The sequence below is a fragment of the Cebidichthys violaceus genome, unplaced genomic scaffold (genome assembly GCF_023349555.1).
Source record: "Cebidichthys violaceus isolate CVI_PGR_0920_01 unplaced genomic scaffold, fCebVio1.0.p SCAF_126, whole genome shotgun sequence".
NCBI lineage: Eukaryota > Metazoa > Chordata > Actinopteri > Perciformes > Stichaeidae > Cebidichthys > Cebidichthys violaceus.
Genome location: NW_027176292.1, coordinates 203613 through 220883, shown reverse-complemented (window position 1 = coordinate 220883; position 17271 = coordinate 203613). Strand labels below are relative to the sequence as shown.

The window sequence follows — 17271 nt, the reverse complement described above, 5'->3', positions numbered from 1 at the left end:
CACCCTCCCCACATTGTCCTCTCTGTGGACTTCCTGCACTCTTTTGTGCCCATCTGCAGGACCTCTGCCCTCCCCTTACCCTCCTGACTGGGCTGGCCGACCGCTTGGTTTTCGGCTTCACTCGCCTGCTGCCTGAGGTGAAGCAGCCTCGTATAAGCACATGTTAGGTCAGGGCTGGGGCAGGCTCAGTTTCCCTAGGATGCCTCAGTTGCTAGACTACCAATGCCTCCTGTTTCAGATGTCTGTCCTCTTTCTGTTGATACAAAGCGGGTGAAAAATATCACAGCCCCGTACAAATCTCAGTTCACGTAAGGTCCCCTGACTTGCCGTGCCTCCGTGCTCCGCAGCTGTCAGATATCCTCGATGCCTCTGCATCCTGCACTAAAGCCAGTGACCGAAGGTTACATGAGAAAACATTAGCCGATACATTGCAGCATGTCTTGTGATGCCGTGCCAACCACCCACCTAAAGCAGAGAAACAGCCACTCGTGCTTTTCATGCATTTTCTAGTGAAACGTGCCTCGCGGCCCAAATATTTTTCCTTTGGAAAGCCTGTGGTTAACACAAGGATGAGTGGGAGTGAGATGATTGCTAACATTTTTTTTTAAACTTTTATGCCAGCTGGAGTGCAGGTTACATTTGTATTTCTTTTAAGGTTGGTGAAAAAGGCTGCAGCTGATTTTATTGTGGCGATTATTGCAGGATCATGAAGAGGAGGTTGAGAGTTGTTTTTTTTTTTTTTGTTTTTTTTTTTTATAAACAGACATGATTCATTCCAGCTACCGAACATGATTAAGTAAGATGTAGTAATACCTGATAAAACAAAGCCAGAATCCATTCAGGCTGCAACACACAGTGAGTCACATCTTCAGTCTTAAATAGGAGTTTCTTGTTTTCATTTATTGTCTGACTCACAAAGCCACTATGCATTTTTTAAAAAACATTTTTACCCACAAGGTTAATTCCAAAGATTAGAAAATTGCGATATTCTTTGAAAACTGCAGTAATTGATTTCAAAACTCTACGGATGTGCCTTTATAACTGCCAAATAGAAACTTACATCACTTTTAATTTAACCAGTAGCCAAATTTGAACACTTGTGAAGTTGTGAAAGTCCAACGTGAAGGAATTTTTGAGGCAAGTTACAATGTAAGTCTTAAAAAAACGCCCATAAAAACGTATTTTAAGACCATTTCTTTTGGGGGGTTTTTTTGTTTGAGTGTGAGCCATTCATTTAAACGTCTTTATAAATCCCTTTCTCCTTTTTTTAGGGGATTTTTTTTCTCGCTCCAGAATAACCAGTAAAGACAAGGGAAATGCTGTTGGTAGGCAGGTAGTCGGTCTTCAGTTTGGCTCACAGGAGGGGGGTGGGGGGTGGGGGGGGGGGGGGGGGGGGGGATGATGGAGTTGGGATGGACCGCCACAGGGATTGGTGGATGGCTTCACTCGGTGTGGCCCCATGCCAAGCCCTTATGTCTTTATATACTGTAAACGGATGACCGGACAGTCCTGAGTCTGCACATCGCATCCACTCTGCCTCTCTCCATCGCCACTGCTCTCTCTCTCTCTCTCTCTCTCTCTCTCTCTCTCTCTCTGTCTCCCTCTCTCTCTCTTTGCAGAGGCCGCTGTCACTCTTGAACTCCAGCATCCACCGGCTCTTCTTCTCCTCGGCTCTCCTCTTTAACTTCCCCTCTCTTTTTTTTGTCGCCGGGCTGTGAATACAATGGCCACGCCGAGCCCGCTGCTCATTTTATCCGTGTTGCTTCTGGCCGTGAGCCTCATAGCGGAGGCGACCTACTACCGGCACCACCGCTACGTCCCCCACTTCTACCGCTACCGGGACCACTCTGCCAACACGGAGAACCTCCTCCCCGAGGTCGCCAACCCAGAGCCTGTAGTCCCGCAGCGCGGCATGCCGACTTACCCCGAGATCCCCGAGGTGTTCCACCCGGCTCCTGAAGTCATCCACCCCATACCAGAGGCGTTCCATCCGGTGCCAGAAGTCGTGCATCCCGCCCCCGAGCCCTACCAGCCACCTGAAGTGTTCCAGCCGGTGCTCGAAGCCTCCTCCCCCGTCAACGTGAGCCGGGTGTTCTATGGGATCATGTTCGACGCTGGGAGCACAGGCAGCAGGATCCACATCTACAAGTTCATCCAGAAAGACCCTGGTAACTGCTCCACTTTTTTCTTCTTCTAAACTCTCTCTAAAAAACCCAATTTGCACATGCTTGCTGGCTTCCACGCTGTCTGCCTGCTGTTAGGTCATTCACTGTGTGGTGTGAGGATAAACATGCACCGGTAGAGTGCACGGGGCAAAACTGTTTCTAAAAGTAGCTGATGTGGACATTTGCCTGTGTGAGTCAACTGTGTTGGAAGCAGACCTGTGCAACTGAATCAAGCCGTAGGTGACGAGCTGCAGACTAAATATCACGAGTTGTAAAAGAAAAGCAATCACATGCACTTGGGTTTCTATTTGATTCTGCACTCTGGTTTATGATCTGTTCACTGACACCCACTTCTTTTCTTTTTTTTTTTTTTTTTAGTTGAACTGCCGGTCCTGGACAATGAAATGTACCACGCAGTGAAGCCTGGACTGTCTGCTTATAAGGACAACCCAGAGGAGGTATGTATGCATGTTTACACCGTCACTTATTATTAACGATCAGGTGTATTAGGGAGTTGTTCACCGTCTGCAAACCACTGGGATTTTCTTTGGGTTGGGTTCATGTGATGTAAACACTGTGTAATTACAAAAAAAAAAAAACGCCTCCTTCTGATGCTGTCACTGCTGCCCACTCCTGTCTGCCGAGCCTTTGATTCATGCATGTTTTTAAAGACTTTGACCACTCAAGAAATGTCTTAGTTTGATTATGAAATGCCTCTCCGTTTAACGATTATGTGACTGATTGCCGTCTCTTTTCCGCAGGGTGGCAACACCATCCGACAGCTGTTGAAGATCGCCAAGAAGACGGTGCCAGAGGAGGACTGGAGGAGGACCCCAGTGGTCCTGAAGGCCACGGCGGGTCTGCGTCTGTTGCCTGAAGACAGGGCCAACGCTCTTCTGAAGGAGGTGAGGCGCATTTTTTTTTTCTCTCTGCCCTCAGACAGTTTGGCACAAACACCACCCGTCCCGCCGAGAGAGGGATGAGAAACCACTAAGTGCTTACAAGTGTCTCTGAAAAAAAAAAGAGGCAGCAAGTCTGCCCATTTGGTGGCTATCATGTCGCAAAAAACAGCTGTTGTGGGGTTGTGTGGAGTAACCATATTTGTCATTTAAAGTATTAAATCCAGGCTACTGTTCCAGCCATGCTTGTGGGTGAGTTATCTGTCACTCTAAAACAGAACCAGAGCCTGAAAAGACTGTATCCCGACGACAGCGGGGCATTTTGGGGGGTGTAGCCAAGCGTCAGTGTATAATTGTAATGAAATTGTGATGAATCTATTCCATAGGTGCGAGAGGTATTTGACGAGTCCCCTTTCTTTGTGCCGAACAACAGTGTTTCCATCATGAATGGAGCAAAAGAAGGTAGGTCATCTTTTAACGCAAAACACACGATTTGTATTTGTTTTATTTTTGACAGATGTATTGTCTGACCAGGTGCTTTATTAACTGCCTAGTTGTCAGAGAATGCATCAAACAATGCTGCTCTCGTAATTCTTTTTTTTTTTTTTTTTTTTTTTTTTACGAGAGGTCTGTTTCTACCTCACTTAGACAAATAAATAAGCCAGTGTGAGTTGTCGCCCCCCACGCCCAATAATTTAGTGCTATCCTCCACACCAGTCATTAAGACACCCTCACTATGTTATGTTTCATCACACTGTATAGTGCCATTCATTATCCTCACTTTTACGAGCGCAATAACTTGACATCTGAGACAATTGTAATTACCTGGGCTGGTCTGCAGCAGTGCATGTGGAGTTGCACAAACTAGGTTTTTTGTTGTGCTTGAAACACATTCAAATGTGAAAATGTAGCGTAGGTCAGTCGTATATCATGTTCTCAGGCTTTTACTAATGCAGACATTTTCACCCTTTTTAGGAGTCCTTGCCTGGGTCACAGTGAACTTCCTTACAGGTAAGACATTGCTCGTGTTTTTGCTACGGTGGTGTTAGCGGTCAGGAGGCTCATATCTGAGGCTCCAGTGTACACAGAAGCCCGGCAGTGAAAGACTCCTGTCTGAGGTTATGAGCTTGAATCACTGGGCCCCAAACAGGTTTCTCGCGTTTTTTTTCTTCTTCTTCTCCTTCTTCTTCACACAGCTATGGCACCATCAAAATGTATTTTAATCAACCTTGAGCCCTGAACCAAAAGAGGTATTTTCCCTCTCTCGGTGGGGAAAGACACGATCTGTAAGCATGCGTCAGTCTGACAGGAGTGTTTGTGAAAGGCTGAAATTCCAACTGAAACCGGCGATAAAGCCACAAGATTACAACGTGTGCTCTGTTTGGTTGCGCTGATGATGAGTGGCACCTTGTCCTGTTTAACTTTGAGCTTCTTTTATACAGGTCACTTGTACTCCAACACGAGGAGGACGGTGGGCATCCTGGATTTGGGTGGAGGATCTACACAGATCACTTTCCTCCCCAAGTCAAAGGTGAGCGATATATATTGCATGTGGTAAAATAAGTTTGAAAAAAAAAATTGGGTTACCAAAAAAATACGCCGCTAAACATTTGTTGTTCGTCCAATAGAAAACGGTTCAGTCTGCTCCTCCCACTTACATCGCCAATTTCAACCTCTTCAAACACACGTATCAACTCTACACGCACAGGTAAATAACAGACACAGAAGATGCTATGGATTACAGTAAAATATACATCTCTGTCTAAGAACTTACCAATAAGCGTCTGTCACCATCATATAGCTACCTTGGAAACGGACTGTATGCGGCTCGACTGGCGACTCTTGGAGCACTAGGAGCTGAAGGTAGAGCAGCTGGTTCCTGTCATCGCTTCTTTAATTCTACACTCTGCGCCGTTCTTTCATAATGTATTCATGGGAAGATAACAAACCGTTTCCTGTTTTTTTTGTTTTTTGTTTTCCCAGGGCTGGATTGGAAAGTCTTCACGAGTTCATGCCTCCCGAAAAAGTTCCGAGAAGATGTGACTTTTGGAGGAACCACCTACAAAGTTAGCGGGATTCCAGACGGTAAGATAAAAGCACCCATGATGGTTTTGATTTGCCTTCCAAGTGCTTTTGGACGCAGCCATCCGTGCATTCCTCCCTCAACCCTGGAAACACAATAGAGTACAGTACAACGCAGTCCCTCATGAGAACATTCATCCGCTGAAGTTTCTGTAACCTTGGCGCCAAACGCATGTTTTGTCATCCTCTCTCTCTCTCTCTCTCTCTCTCTCTCTCTCTCTGTCTTCCCTCTTGAACAATTATACTGCAGTCAACCTTGTATTTAAACGAAAAGAAAACTGTCAGTTAACTTCACAAATAAGGCAGTCACTCCCATACCACAGTCAAGTAGCCAAAAGATGCTGGGCTTGTCCCCGAGTTGTTATTTTTTTTTGTGTGTAACGAGCGGCTTGATCTGGACCGCTCACAATTATGTGGTAAAAATAGACAGCCCAACAGGGCCGCACTAAATGCCGCTCTTGTCAGCACATGGTTTTTTTTTTTTTTTTTTGCCCGGCATCAAATGATCCGACCGTATCCACGGGGCTGTGTGAAACTTGTCCTTCTGGGGCTTCCCTTGTATATTGTCTGGTGAGCCCCCGGCTTCAACCCCTGGCTAACCTCAAACCGAGGCTTTTTAGACTCTCACAATTGCATTCCAACCATCGCTGCTTCCGAGCACCTTTAACTCGTTGTTTACTCCACTCCGTTTCCAATATTGGCTTAAGTAAATTCTTTTGACGAAACTCCATTTTCTCCTTTTCTCTCTTTCTTCAGGCTATGCCGGATACAAGCTGTGCTACTACGAGGTTATGAAGGTAATCAAAGGAATAGTGCACCAGCCTTATGAAGTGAAGGGCAGCAGCGTCTTCTATGCCTTCTCCTACTACTTTGACAGAGCTGTGGAGTCCGGCCTCATTGGTGAGTGGGCACAGACCAAAGAGTCACCCTCCGGTGCCATTATCTTCCACTCTTGTTATCATCCCGTTGCACAAAATAGGTATTGGAATGTTTGTTTTTCCTTGCACAGATGGCAGTCGAGGTGGTGCGATTGAAGTCAGGGACTTTAAGAAGAGAGCCAAGGAAGGTGAGAGTTACATGTTACCACACGCGTGTGTAAAACCAACAATCTCAGAAGCTATACATGTCAGTCCTTTAACCACCGACACTTCTAAAGAGCAAAATTCTTACTTTCTTAAAAAAAGTAATTTATGACAAGAGTAAAATGTAACAAAAATGATTTACGGAGACAGATTATAAGACAAACGTAAGAGTAAATATAGGTTAACGTCGCTGCAAAAAACGTTTTTAACCGATACACACACACACACACACACATGCTTATCAGCTCAAGAGTGTGACACTTGCAGTGCCCATGTAGAACCAGATTTATAACAAGTAGGAAGGAGATGGCGTGTTATGTAAGGCTGTTTGTGTTGCGAGAACACTGTCACGTGGTCTCGAGGAACACGTCTGGCTCGGGCTGAGCTGAAGACGTCTGTCTGGCCCAGGCAGGAGGGCACCTGACAGCCACACACCACCCGGGGGCTGACACATACTGAAACACACACGAACTAGGTTTAACACCGCCGCCCACCCCCGCAGCCTTGTGCTGACCCTCGGCTGTTCTCCTCGCACCTCCCTGTTTATTCAGCCAAACAAAACAGAAAGATCATCTTTTAATCATGTAGCACATGGGTTAGAAAAGGTGGTGTTTTTTTTGGTTTTTTTTAAATACATGGAACGTGGCTCCGTTATATGATGGTGTTAAGTGGTATGTGAAACCTGTATTACCGTCATGTCTGAAACCTGTGGTTGTTTGTGTTTGCAGTGTGCAACAAAATGACCAAGTACCGTGCCATCAGCCCCTTCCTCTGCATGGATATGACATATATCACTTGTCTGCTAAAGGAGGGCTTTGGCTTCAAGGACAACACTGTGCTTCAGGTGAGAAGAGATATGACAACACTTTAATATTCTGTATCAATGTGACAGTAGCAGTAGGGAATGGTTTGTTTCTATGTGGTTTTAATGACCCCCCCCCCCCCCCCCCCACCCCCTCTTCTGTCACTCTGCTCAACAGCTAGCCAAGAAGGTGAACAACGTGGAGACCAGCTGGGCCCTGGGGGCAACCTTTGACTACTTCAGAAACCTCAACATCCACTAAGGACAGCTCGCTGTCGCTGCAGCCAGCACTGAGAGGGACGGTGCGTCACTGTGGGGGCTTCCCGTCCTCCGTCCGACTCCCCCCCCCCCCCCCCCCCACCACCACCACCACCACCACCACCACCACCACGCCCCTCCTCTTCTCCTGAACCTCAGCACCCTGCGAACACTCCGAGAGCTGTTGAGAAAAACGAAAAAAAAGAAATCACTATATTTTTATAAGGCCAGCTATTTCTACTGTATGTTGAGCTAATAACTGGTGGGCTGACTTTATTTTTGTAAAAACGTTTACATTTTTGATTCCTCACGGGTGTCTGATCTGTCTTCCTCACCTACCTTGTTCAGTGTCCAGAAGCAACACAACCAGTCATGGTGTTTTGGTGCTTACTGTGGTCCTGGTGTGCATTTATTTAGAGACTAGTTGCTGGAAGTGCAACCATAGTTGTCTTTCTAAATGCTTGTAAATCTATTTTTCTTTTCATTCTTAGCAGTAAATAATTATACAGACCCCTAAACTCCCTAATTCATTTGACCCTAGCCATCATTGGAAAATCGAGCAGTTTGCACATAACACTTTAAATTGCAGATATTGTAGCTAAGACATGATCTGTTGCTTTGATGCCGACTATAGAGTTGTACATATTCACCGTGACCGGAGAGGGGCCGGGAGAGCGCCGTGGAGAGATGCCACTCGCAGACTGTTGTATAGCGGTTACATGAACGAGGTTGATGCCTGTAGTTTGAAAGTTCAGGCGTTGTTGTTTGTTTCGTCTACGAGGGGAAACGTTCTTATCAAGCATGGCTAAATTGCATTTTAGACTAGTGATAGAAAGGCCTCTAATCAAGGGTAGATAGTGCGTCCAACAACATCATTCACAGCCACACATACAGCAAACATGAACCCAACTTCTTCATTTGTTGCTGGTTGCTCAAAAATTGATATTTCTTGTGAACTGTACAAATATTTAAAGATTTTTTTTTTTTTTCTAATGTAGAGCATTTGAATTATTCTCATCTAATATTCACTTTCTGTGTAACTGCTCTTTTGAGCATGCCTTTGCAGTCTTTTCAGTATTCAACATGTTCAATAACTACTGCTGTATATACATAATGTAAACTTTTATTAATGAAATATTTTGACAAGAACCGCTCTTACGTTGCAAAACAATGTTATGCTGCACAATTGCTCAGAAACGCTTGTGTGTTCATCGGTATGAATAACCTGATGACCGACATTATGTAAATTGTTTTTATTAAATCCAGTGAAACAAGTGTATACTATACATGTGTGTTTTAATTAAAACGTGAGAAATGGACTTTGTGTTTCTACTTTTTATATCGACACAGACTTCTTGTAATGAAATGCTTTAGTGTGCACCAGTAGTCAGTCTCCTATGTAAAACGGTTTCATATGTGAATTGTGCTTAAAATCATTTCATTAAACTGCAAAAATTGGACTTATGACTATATGACTACACAGTTTAAATAACATTCCATCTGAGAATGAAACGCTTCACAAATCTTCATGTACTTCTTGGATAATTCACAGCTTGGTATATGAACTGTATTTGCTAAATAGTGGAGGATTTTAACATAAAATCAACAATGCTTGTGCTTTTTACATGTTATATATATATATATATATATATATATATATAAAATATGCTCAGGACAGCAGCAATGTAGTGTTGTCGATCTGTAGTCATTTTGCACCAGAGCACACACACAACAACTAATGCCACAAAAGGAGTAAAATATATCTGTTATTTAATTTGTTTTACATTCACAATTTTTACAGCCGTTAAAGCTCACACAGTGTGTTGCAGATCCACCAGCATGACGAGTGCATCACTTGCTTGCAAATGCCATTATCTGCTCCTGCGGAGGAAAGAGAGAGACATCAGCTCAGAAACTCAGTGAACTTTGAATCACGCTGACTAAAAGCCCGTTACGAGTGCGTGGCACTGAAGACCTGTAAACCAGTGAACTCACAACATTTAATATGGAAAAAAATGTCACGCTTCACTTCTGTGCCTCCATAGTGAACTGCCTTTACAACCAGTCACAGTTGTGTTGGTCTGAATCACTTAGTAGGGAATAAAGTCATTTCGCATGAGTGGTCGGTAATAAAAGGGGTGTGAAAACACAAGCCAACACCGCTGTCCGCTGCCCCAGGGCCAGCACTGAACCCCACCCACACACTTTTGGTAACACTAAATTTGGGGCTAAACTTAGATACCATAGTAGTAGGTTCAGAACTCTGGAAATTATAGACACCGCTAAAGTAAAGCTCCGTGTAATCAGAAAAGAGCGTGGAGGGTGGGGTCAGGGTGGAGGAGGAGCCTGGGTTTGATAGGTGGTTGATGTTATCGGAGCGATGGCCAGGTTCACCGGGATGTGCAGGAGGAAGAAGCGAGACGGGGAGCTTACTTTCAGCGCTGGGACCATGTTGGTGGCCTGCACACCGAAGGTGCGTAGGAGAACAACGGGGGCGGCGTTGGTGGAGTAAAGGCGTTTCATGAGGTCGATGGCAGCCATCATGGACAGATTGTGTCGCTGGCGTTCAGTTTCGTATTCCAGCAGGTGCTGAAGGGCTCCTGCAGAAACAAAACAAAGACTGGGGATTAACAAACAAGGACCTGGTTTAAGTTGGGTACTTCTGCTTTCTGCATTAAGTCAATACACTGCTGCTATTTTGAACGCTCAGAGCATTTTAACAGTGGAAAAAAAAAATAAACAGCGTATCTCATAACAGGATTTTACTTTTTTTATGAAAAGCAACTTGCATATAGTTATGACCAGAATGACCAGAAAAAAAGAAAGAAAAAAAACATCAAATAAATGTTGCCGGAAAAGCTGATGCTTTTTATAATTCAGGTCAACAGCGTGCGTTTGAGTTGGGGCTATGGAAAAGCGCTTAGGGGGAAAACCGCTGTACTCTGGTTGCAGTGCCTGTGTCTGTTTAGAGTTCTCACTGACCCAGGTCCTTCCCGTCAAAGGCCGCCCTGCTCAGGAGACGAGTAAGGCAAGCCACATCCCCGAAGCCCAAGTTGGCTCCCTGGCCCGCCAGAGGATGGACACGATGGGCTGCATCCCTTGCAAAAGAAAAACAGTCTGCTATTTTATGCACAGTGCAAGATGGCAGCGTTAGGTAAAACGCTAGATGAGACAACAATGAAAAGCTGAAAAGCGTGCTTATCAAGTTGATTTTTAGGACTTTTTCCAAAAGTATAAATATTGAAGTGCTAGTGTGCAGACCGTTATGACCGTCTCACCCAATGAGAGCTACGCGGTGCCTGACGTACTCCGATGCATGACCGGTGCCCAGAGGAAACATGACCCTGGTCTTTGGGCCGACCCCTGCCACACTCGGGGGGAGCTGTCGAGGTGAACCCGCAGATGGCATGATGGCCGACAGGGCGCCGCGGAACACAGAGCCGGCCGTCTCCATCAGCTCCGACTGGTTCTCATTACTCCACTGTTAAGTGCGCAGACAGACGGGCAAGAAGGCATATTCACAGAGAATGAAGAATGACCAGAAGAGAGAGAAAACAGACAGAGAAATTAGCTGACATAAGAGCAAAGCTGAACTCCAGGCCAGCGAAAGTGCCCCCCCCCCCTCCCTAACTAACTGGTTTGGCAGGGCTTCGGGAGCTGGGCTAATTAAAAGAAGATGCCGGCCAGGCTATGCAGTTGAATTAGCTCCGTTTGAAAAACATTCCATGCAGTAATGGTCGACACTGAGAAACCACAGGTTTAATTAGCAAACCAGGCCTGAAACCAAACGTGACTCAACCGTGGTGACCCCGTCCATCAGCAGGCTCAGTAAAAATAACCAGCTTGGGAAAAAGGAGTTTCTCCAAACATTAAAAAACAAAACAAAAAATGGATAGGTAGGTCATTCCCTGAGTGAAATATTAGTACTGTTTAAAAAGTCTGGACAAAAACAATGACAGCATTGTTTGCATGAGTCACAAAACAACAGCTCAACACTTAAGTGACTGTATGGAGAACTCCTGCCACATGTTGCACACTGCACACAATGCAGAAATGTTGCAACATCTTTCCCGACGGATACGAAACCCCGACTGCGACTACAACATCGGCAGTCCCGACGGCTGGAGCGAGACTCACGAAGGCGGAGTTGACGGCGTCGACGAAGCTCTCGTCGTCCAGCTCCAGCAGCTCCTCTGCCTGCCGATGGCCGGTCGACCACACCAGAGAGCTCTCCGTGTCCGACAGCTGCGGGGGGGGGGGGGGGGGGGGGGGGGCAGAGCACGGTCGAAGAAGCGTTATCAGACAATCATGAGACGGACTGAAGAAAAAAAAAAGTACTGCAGTAAATAAAGTAGATATATTACCGGTAACATTGCAATGGGCCCTGATGGGAGAAACCTCTGCCATGCGACATTGTTCTCTGTGGGCTGATCCAACACATAAATCTGATTCAATTAAATATTAAACTGAAGTATTGTGGCTTTGCATTGTATGGCATGTTAATTACATATATTGCACGCAAGTTATTGCAAAGGGTTCTTGTTGTGGGTGGGTGCATTGTGATGCGACATATGATAAAAAAAAACAAAACACTTTTAATAGAACTTTTAAAAAAGGATTTTAAGCGTACAACTTGTAAATACGATATGCAAAGCAGCACGTGTCGAATGTGGCGCTGACCTCTGATAGGTGCAGCACAGCAACCACAGCAGATTGGTCATAACTCCACTTGACCGTCGGTATCCCCAGTTCCTGCCGAACCATGGAGTTCGGTCCGTCTGCACCGATCTGACAAACAGATGGAAAAATGGAAACGGTAAAAAAACACTAAAAAACAAGAAGAGATGAATAACTACAGTTTTGTGACGATGGAATCAAAACTGACCAACAGCTTGGTCTGAACGCTCTCTCCGCTGGCCAACGTGACCTTCACCCACGGGATGGAGTGTGCAGCCTGGTGGGGCATGGGCCACGCATACTGCACCACCTTGGACCTGTACTTTACTCGCACGTTATCTGACAAACAACAAGGACATAAAACTGGTGACTACAAAGGCAGCAGAGAAAAAGAAAACTAGAGGATTCGTTTTTTTTCAGCAGCCGGAGCAGTGGAAGATCTATAAACCACTTCATAAAACACTACTGGTTTTCCTGCCTGGCACATTGTAGCTGCAAATGTTTACATTCGACAATCTTCCTAAATGGCCTTGGCTTGCCACAGTGACCTAACTAATAGTGTTTATCTACAAGCACACCGCGCCACACTTTGCACACGCTGCCAGCTTGTTGGATTTTTTTGCGCTAAAACGGCCCCCTCTTCCTAAAATATCAGCAGCTGGACATCCTACACATGAAAGGATCCGGAGCTACGATGGCTCATGCGGAGTTAGAGGGGGGGGGGGGGGGACCCCCATCCACAGCACTGCTGCTACTGGACCCTGAACACGATCAAATACGGGTTTCCAGGGATTTTGAGAGCCGGGTTACATTGAAACCAGCTGGCGTGGAGCACACTTCTCATGTACTGCGTCTTGAGCGCAACAACACCACGGCTTAAAATGAGAGGAGAGAAGCCGACAAATGGGCGGCACATGAGGCAAAAAAAAAAAAAGTGCGGTAACCGCACATTTGTTGTTTGGGGCAAAATGTTGAAAACTGTTTATAAATATGTCACTTTAACTGTCAAGCACACAGCAGGGATAAGTTTTATTTGCAAATCTCACAAAAGTCGGTCTAATGTCAACAGCAATGCAGCACGACACACCGTCAGCGCGCTCGTGTCTTAAGAGGTGGCGAAGCCTGGGAGCACATGGCCGCTTTAAATAGGTCACTGGACCACTTCACGTGTACACAGAGGGTGCCGGTGCCCTGCAGCTCCCAAAATGTGAGGTTTTGATTGAAATTGCAGGAAAAACAGAAGCCGCTCCAAGGGCTGAACTGGTCTTTAAAAACAGTCACCGGGAGAGGGTACAAATAAACAAAAACCTGGGGACAGGATGGAATAAATGTGGCGGCATTAAGCTGCCAGACCCCGGCTTCCATTAGGCAGATGGAAGATGAATCGAGAGGTCTCACGGAGCACTGCTGCTTACTGTGTGGGGCTTCATGTTTTAATCATAAACGCTGTGCTTACCGGACAGGCTGTCCAGCTGTTTAGTGAGTGCAGCCACAACGACGTCGTTCTCCACGATGTACGCCATCTCGTCCTGCAGGTTCTCCTTATCGAATGTGATCAGGACATCTGAGCAGGCGTCCCAAACCTAAATGACAGACTCATTATGCCCGGCGGTCTACAAGCATATCCTTAAATGCAGCAATTATGCATCCCCTCTTCCCTATATATAGCCGGGAGCAGAGAAGTGGCGCTCCGTCGAGCCGAACACATCAAAGTTGTTAGCTCGCTGTCGGAGGTTGGCACGGCCTACATGCATTAAAAACCAGAGCAGCGAGGGTCACCGACACTCGGCCGACTTCAGCTTAATGGAGCCCTCTGAGGTGGACGACCAAATGACACTTGATGTGGATTTTTTTTTTTTTTTTTTTGTGCAAACATTCTCTTGGAAACACAAATAACAAATGGCATGTTTGTGAACATAAAGAGTCAGTCAATATTTATCCGCAAAACCAAAAGCGGCAGAGTGAGATATAGTTTTAGGTTGCCGTAATTCCAACCTGGAATTACTATTTGACTTAAACATGAGGGGGTGAAAAGTGTTTGTACAAGGTTAATCCTCTCCTGGGTTGTAACTATGGTGACAAAACCCATCATTCTGCAGTAATATGCTGCTGCGCTGCTTTTTTCCCCCAACCTGCCATAAAGTAGGGGGGATTGACCCTACAGAAAAACCACTAATGGCAGTGGGTTAGCAACTTGTGATAAGTGGTTGGGAAGTAAGATTTACTGAGACCAGCCCAAAAATTGTTTTGGTTTTGTTTAATGCGGGGTGAAATGATGCAGTGTCGGGGTAGAATCTGTCACTACATACTTTAGGATTTAAAATAATACACTTCCTCGCAACTTTATAGAGAAAAAAAAAAATCTGGGCAAAATGACGCCTTGACGGCAAAAAAACGGTTTGCCTTCTGTTTCAAATCTAAACCCTGGAAGAGCATTTTACTGCATGGAAAGAACGTTATTTAGAGTTGACCTGCAGTACATACTTTTCAGGGCAATTGGTGAAACGTATATATATATATATATATGACCGACATTCAATGGGCAAACGAGCCGAAGCAGTGGTAGCAGAGTCAAGGTATAATGGGAGAGGTACACTACCATAATCACTGTAAGGCACTGCATGATGACATCTTAGGCCCAGAGAGAAACCCTGCGGTTGAGTGTTCGGTACACAGCGACCACATCTTACAAGAGGGACTGAGCCCGCACCCACAGCCGTAAAGCGGGTTCACTCTGCTGCAAACAACCGCTCTCCAAAATCTTTCATCTCCTTCCCGTTGTTCGCATGAATCTTCATAATTATAAGATGTGGGGAAGGAGTACCAATTTGAAATACGTCAAAATGATTTAGTCTTCATAGAAAACATGGTTTTAATAAATAAAACTCGCATTGGTCAAAGAGACATCCAGGACTTTGAATATGCCAGGAGATGGGTTTTTAAAAAAAATATATACTTTATGTTTTTCGGCATTCCTTGTGCCACAGATCGTGCAAAGCTACTGAAAAGTCATAAATTGCACATAGGAATGACCAAAATGCAGTACTACATACAACCCCAGTTTCTAGCCATTTTATGTGAACAATTACATATCATAAACATGATTATACGATACAGCACTGTGTTGCTTGTTCATTAAGATGAATTACTGAGTACAAGCTGAGTGTCACAGATTATTCTCTCCGCAAATTGTACGGGCCGTCACTGTGATTGATGGATGACAGAAATACATACAGTTCGCCTGTAAACCAGGAAAATCTGGAGGACAGATGAATAAAACTCAAGTTGTGCAACAGAAGGATTCTGGGAGACGCTCCACACTGTAGCAGGCGCTGGTTATTTTTTTTGTTTGTCTTGAATTAAACTTTTGACGTCGCAGTACGGTGGCGGTTACTGTATCCTTGAGTTGCAGATTTCAAAAAAAAAAAAAAAAAAAAAAAAAAAGCAACTTAATGTGTTAATTATAGTGAGCTGAAGAGCGACATACCTGCATCCTTTTATAGGGCTTGCACCTCATCTTGGTGATGTGCTCCCATGCTCCGACACCTGCGTGTGCACAGATACATTCACAACAGATGCATGTCTACGTATCAAAAACAAAATTGTAATCACACTCTAAAAGTAAGCACATTAAATTGGGTGAATATTACCAAAAGTCAGTACAAAGTGGAACGAAGGGTAGCGGGAAATTGGTCCAACTAGTCTTTGTGATCAGGGGGGGACAAGTCTGAGCTGAACTGGGACCAACGACCAGGTGAAGAGGAGTTAAAAAAGGTGGAGTCAGCGATTCTGGAGAAAGACTTGAGTCCTATCCACACGCGTGAATGTGTTGCCGATTGGCTGGAACACAGTTGTGTGGCTCGATCCGAGACACTTTTGTTTCCCCTTTTATAAAGCCAGGGCTGTGTATGAAGACCCGCATAGAGCAGTGAGGAGATATTCTCCGAATTTGATTAAAAAAAGGATTAGAATCGCCGACTCCACATTTATGTTTCAGACGCAATCCCTCGCACGTCCTTTCAAATGTTCTGTTGACACTTCAGTGTCAAAGTCTGTGATCAGATTAACGAGATAAACACACAGTGAAGTCAACGGTGCGCAAATAATGCAAGAGAGTGAAGGTGTCCATTTGAGATGTTAAGCGAAAGCTTCAGCCTAAATGTAGCCCAATGATTATTGTCCATAACCTCAAATCACGAAGGTTTGTGTCGTTTTTTTAAGACATCATAACTTTGAAATATTACAACGCACAGGTCCGGACGGATGGTCATGTTCAGCTATTTTTAACGGATTCTAGACCCGAGATGGCGGGTCTCGGTCAGATATGATCCCTGGTGACTGGACGGTGTCTGATCGCTCGTGGGAGACATTTATCAGTCAAGCACCACACAGGCGTCTCACAGGAAGGGAGCTAATCACTCTTTGATATATCTTTACAACGTTTTGGATGTCTACTGTACCACTGAGGAGGGTGGCCGAGCCTGGGCTGATGGAGCTGACTCTGGTGCTGTAGGTGTCTGGGACCTTGTCCATGACTTTCTTGTTGCCCGCTTCAAGCAGAAGAATCTTCTTACCGTCCAAGTTGGGATCCATGCCTATCAAAAAAACAAAAAAACAAAAATCATGTAAATATTGAGTAACAATGGCAGCACATGTATAAGATTGAGTCTAAACAGTTTTGCTACAATAAAAAATATAAATCTTGCATCTCATATTTGTTCCTTTTTGCAACACATCGTAGAGTTTATATTGTAGTATCTTATAGAGTAATAATCACACGTTTCTATGGGTTGACTCTAGTGATGATATGTTAATAATAGCTGAAGGACGACGGAGTCACTCACCTAGGGAACATGCCATCGCGGCTCCAACCATTCCTCCCCCGGATATAATAACATCATAAACTTCACGCTTGCCAGAGTCGTCTCCATGTTCTGCACACACTAATCCTCGGCTGGGGATTTTTAGAGCGGACACGTGCTTCTCTGCCACAAAACACCGGCCAAGTCCGTTTAAGGCCAGCGTCGCCCTTGTGAGCCTGTGCATGCTTCTGTCTTCACCCTGTATTCATACGAGACGCGGAGAAACCAGTCCACTGGTGGAGGTCTGGGTACTTTGGCACGTCTCTTATCAGACGGGACGATTTCAGCCGCGCGAGTGTGTGTCGTAATTACGGCAGCTGTGTCATTTTTGTTGCGTGTGTGTGTGTGTGTGTGTATAATCCAGCCGTGTTGGTTTATGTTGACAAGCGCTTCCGAGGTGAAGTACTTCCGGGTTTCTTGTCCAATCACAGGAGACGATGCTGC

General features: G+C 45.2%; 2 protein-coding genes across 2 annotated transcripts; one reads left to right on the top strand and one right to left on the bottom strand.

The window, feature by feature from the left end:
• Nucleotides 1-1571: 1571 nt before the first annotated feature.
• Nucleotides 1572-7360, top strand: entpd5a (ectonucleoside triphosphate diphosphohydrolase 5a). Its single transcript, XM_068706967.1, has 13 exons — nt 1572-2168; nt 2544-2623; nt 2927-3070; nt 3451-3526; nt 4040-4075; nt 4507-4595; nt 4693-4772; nt 4866-4927; nt 5048-5149; nt 5903-6046; nt 6156-6212; nt 6957-7072; nt 7209-7360. Exons 1-13 carry the CDS (start codon nt 1724-1726, stop codon nt 7290-7292), a joined length of 1515 nt encoding a protein of 504 aa, XP_068563068.1. The 5' UTR covers nt 1572-1723; the 3' UTR covers nt 7293-7360.
• A 1681-nt stretch (nt 7361-9041) lies between these two features.
• coq6 (coenzyme Q6 monooxygenase) lies at nt 9042-17226 on the bottom strand. Its single transcript, XM_068706968.1, has 12 exons — nt 16810-17226; nt 16426-16560; nt 15453-15511; nt 13422-13548; nt 12174-12304; nt 11969-12076; nt 11653-11715; nt 11426-11533; nt 10567-10769; nt 10271-10386; nt 9722-9888; nt 9042-9169 (listed from the first exon to the last, which is right to left on the bottom strand). The coding sequence occupies exons 1-12, from the start codon at nt 17009-17011 to the stop codon at nt 9140-9142; spliced, it is 1449 nt and encodes a 482-aa protein (XP_068563069.1). The 5' UTR covers nt 17012-17226; the 3' UTR covers nt 9042-9139.
• Between the last annotated feature and the right edge of the window lie 45 nt (nt 17227-17271).

Excerpts from the sequence above, each read along its gene's own strand:
- entpd5a (XM_068706967.1), top strand. The coding sequence starts at position 1,724 with ATGGCCACGCCGAGCCCGCTGCTCATTTTATCCGTGTTGCTTCTGGCC. Across the intron at positions 4,076-4,506 it reads CACAGTGAACTTCCTTACAG|GTCACTTGTACTCCAACACG; the intron begins GTAAGACATTGC and ends TCTTTTATACAG. Across the intron at positions 4,773-4,865 it reads TATCAACTCTACACGCACAG|CTACCTTGGAAACGGACTGT; the intron begins GTAAATAACAGA and ends ACCATCATATAG.
- coq6 (XM_068706968.1), bottom strand. The coding sequence starts at position 17,011 with ATGCACAGGCTCACAAGGGCGACGCTGGCCTTAAACGGACTTGGCCGG. Across the intron at positions 16,561-16,809 it reads CGCGATGGCATGTTCCCTAG|GCATGGATCCCAACTTGGAC; the intron begins GTGAGTGACTCC and ends TTTTTTTGATAG. Across the intron at positions 11,716-11,968 it reads CTGTGCTGCACCTATCAGAG|CCCACAGAGAACAATGTCGC; the intron begins GTCAGCGCCACA and ends GTGTTGGATCAG.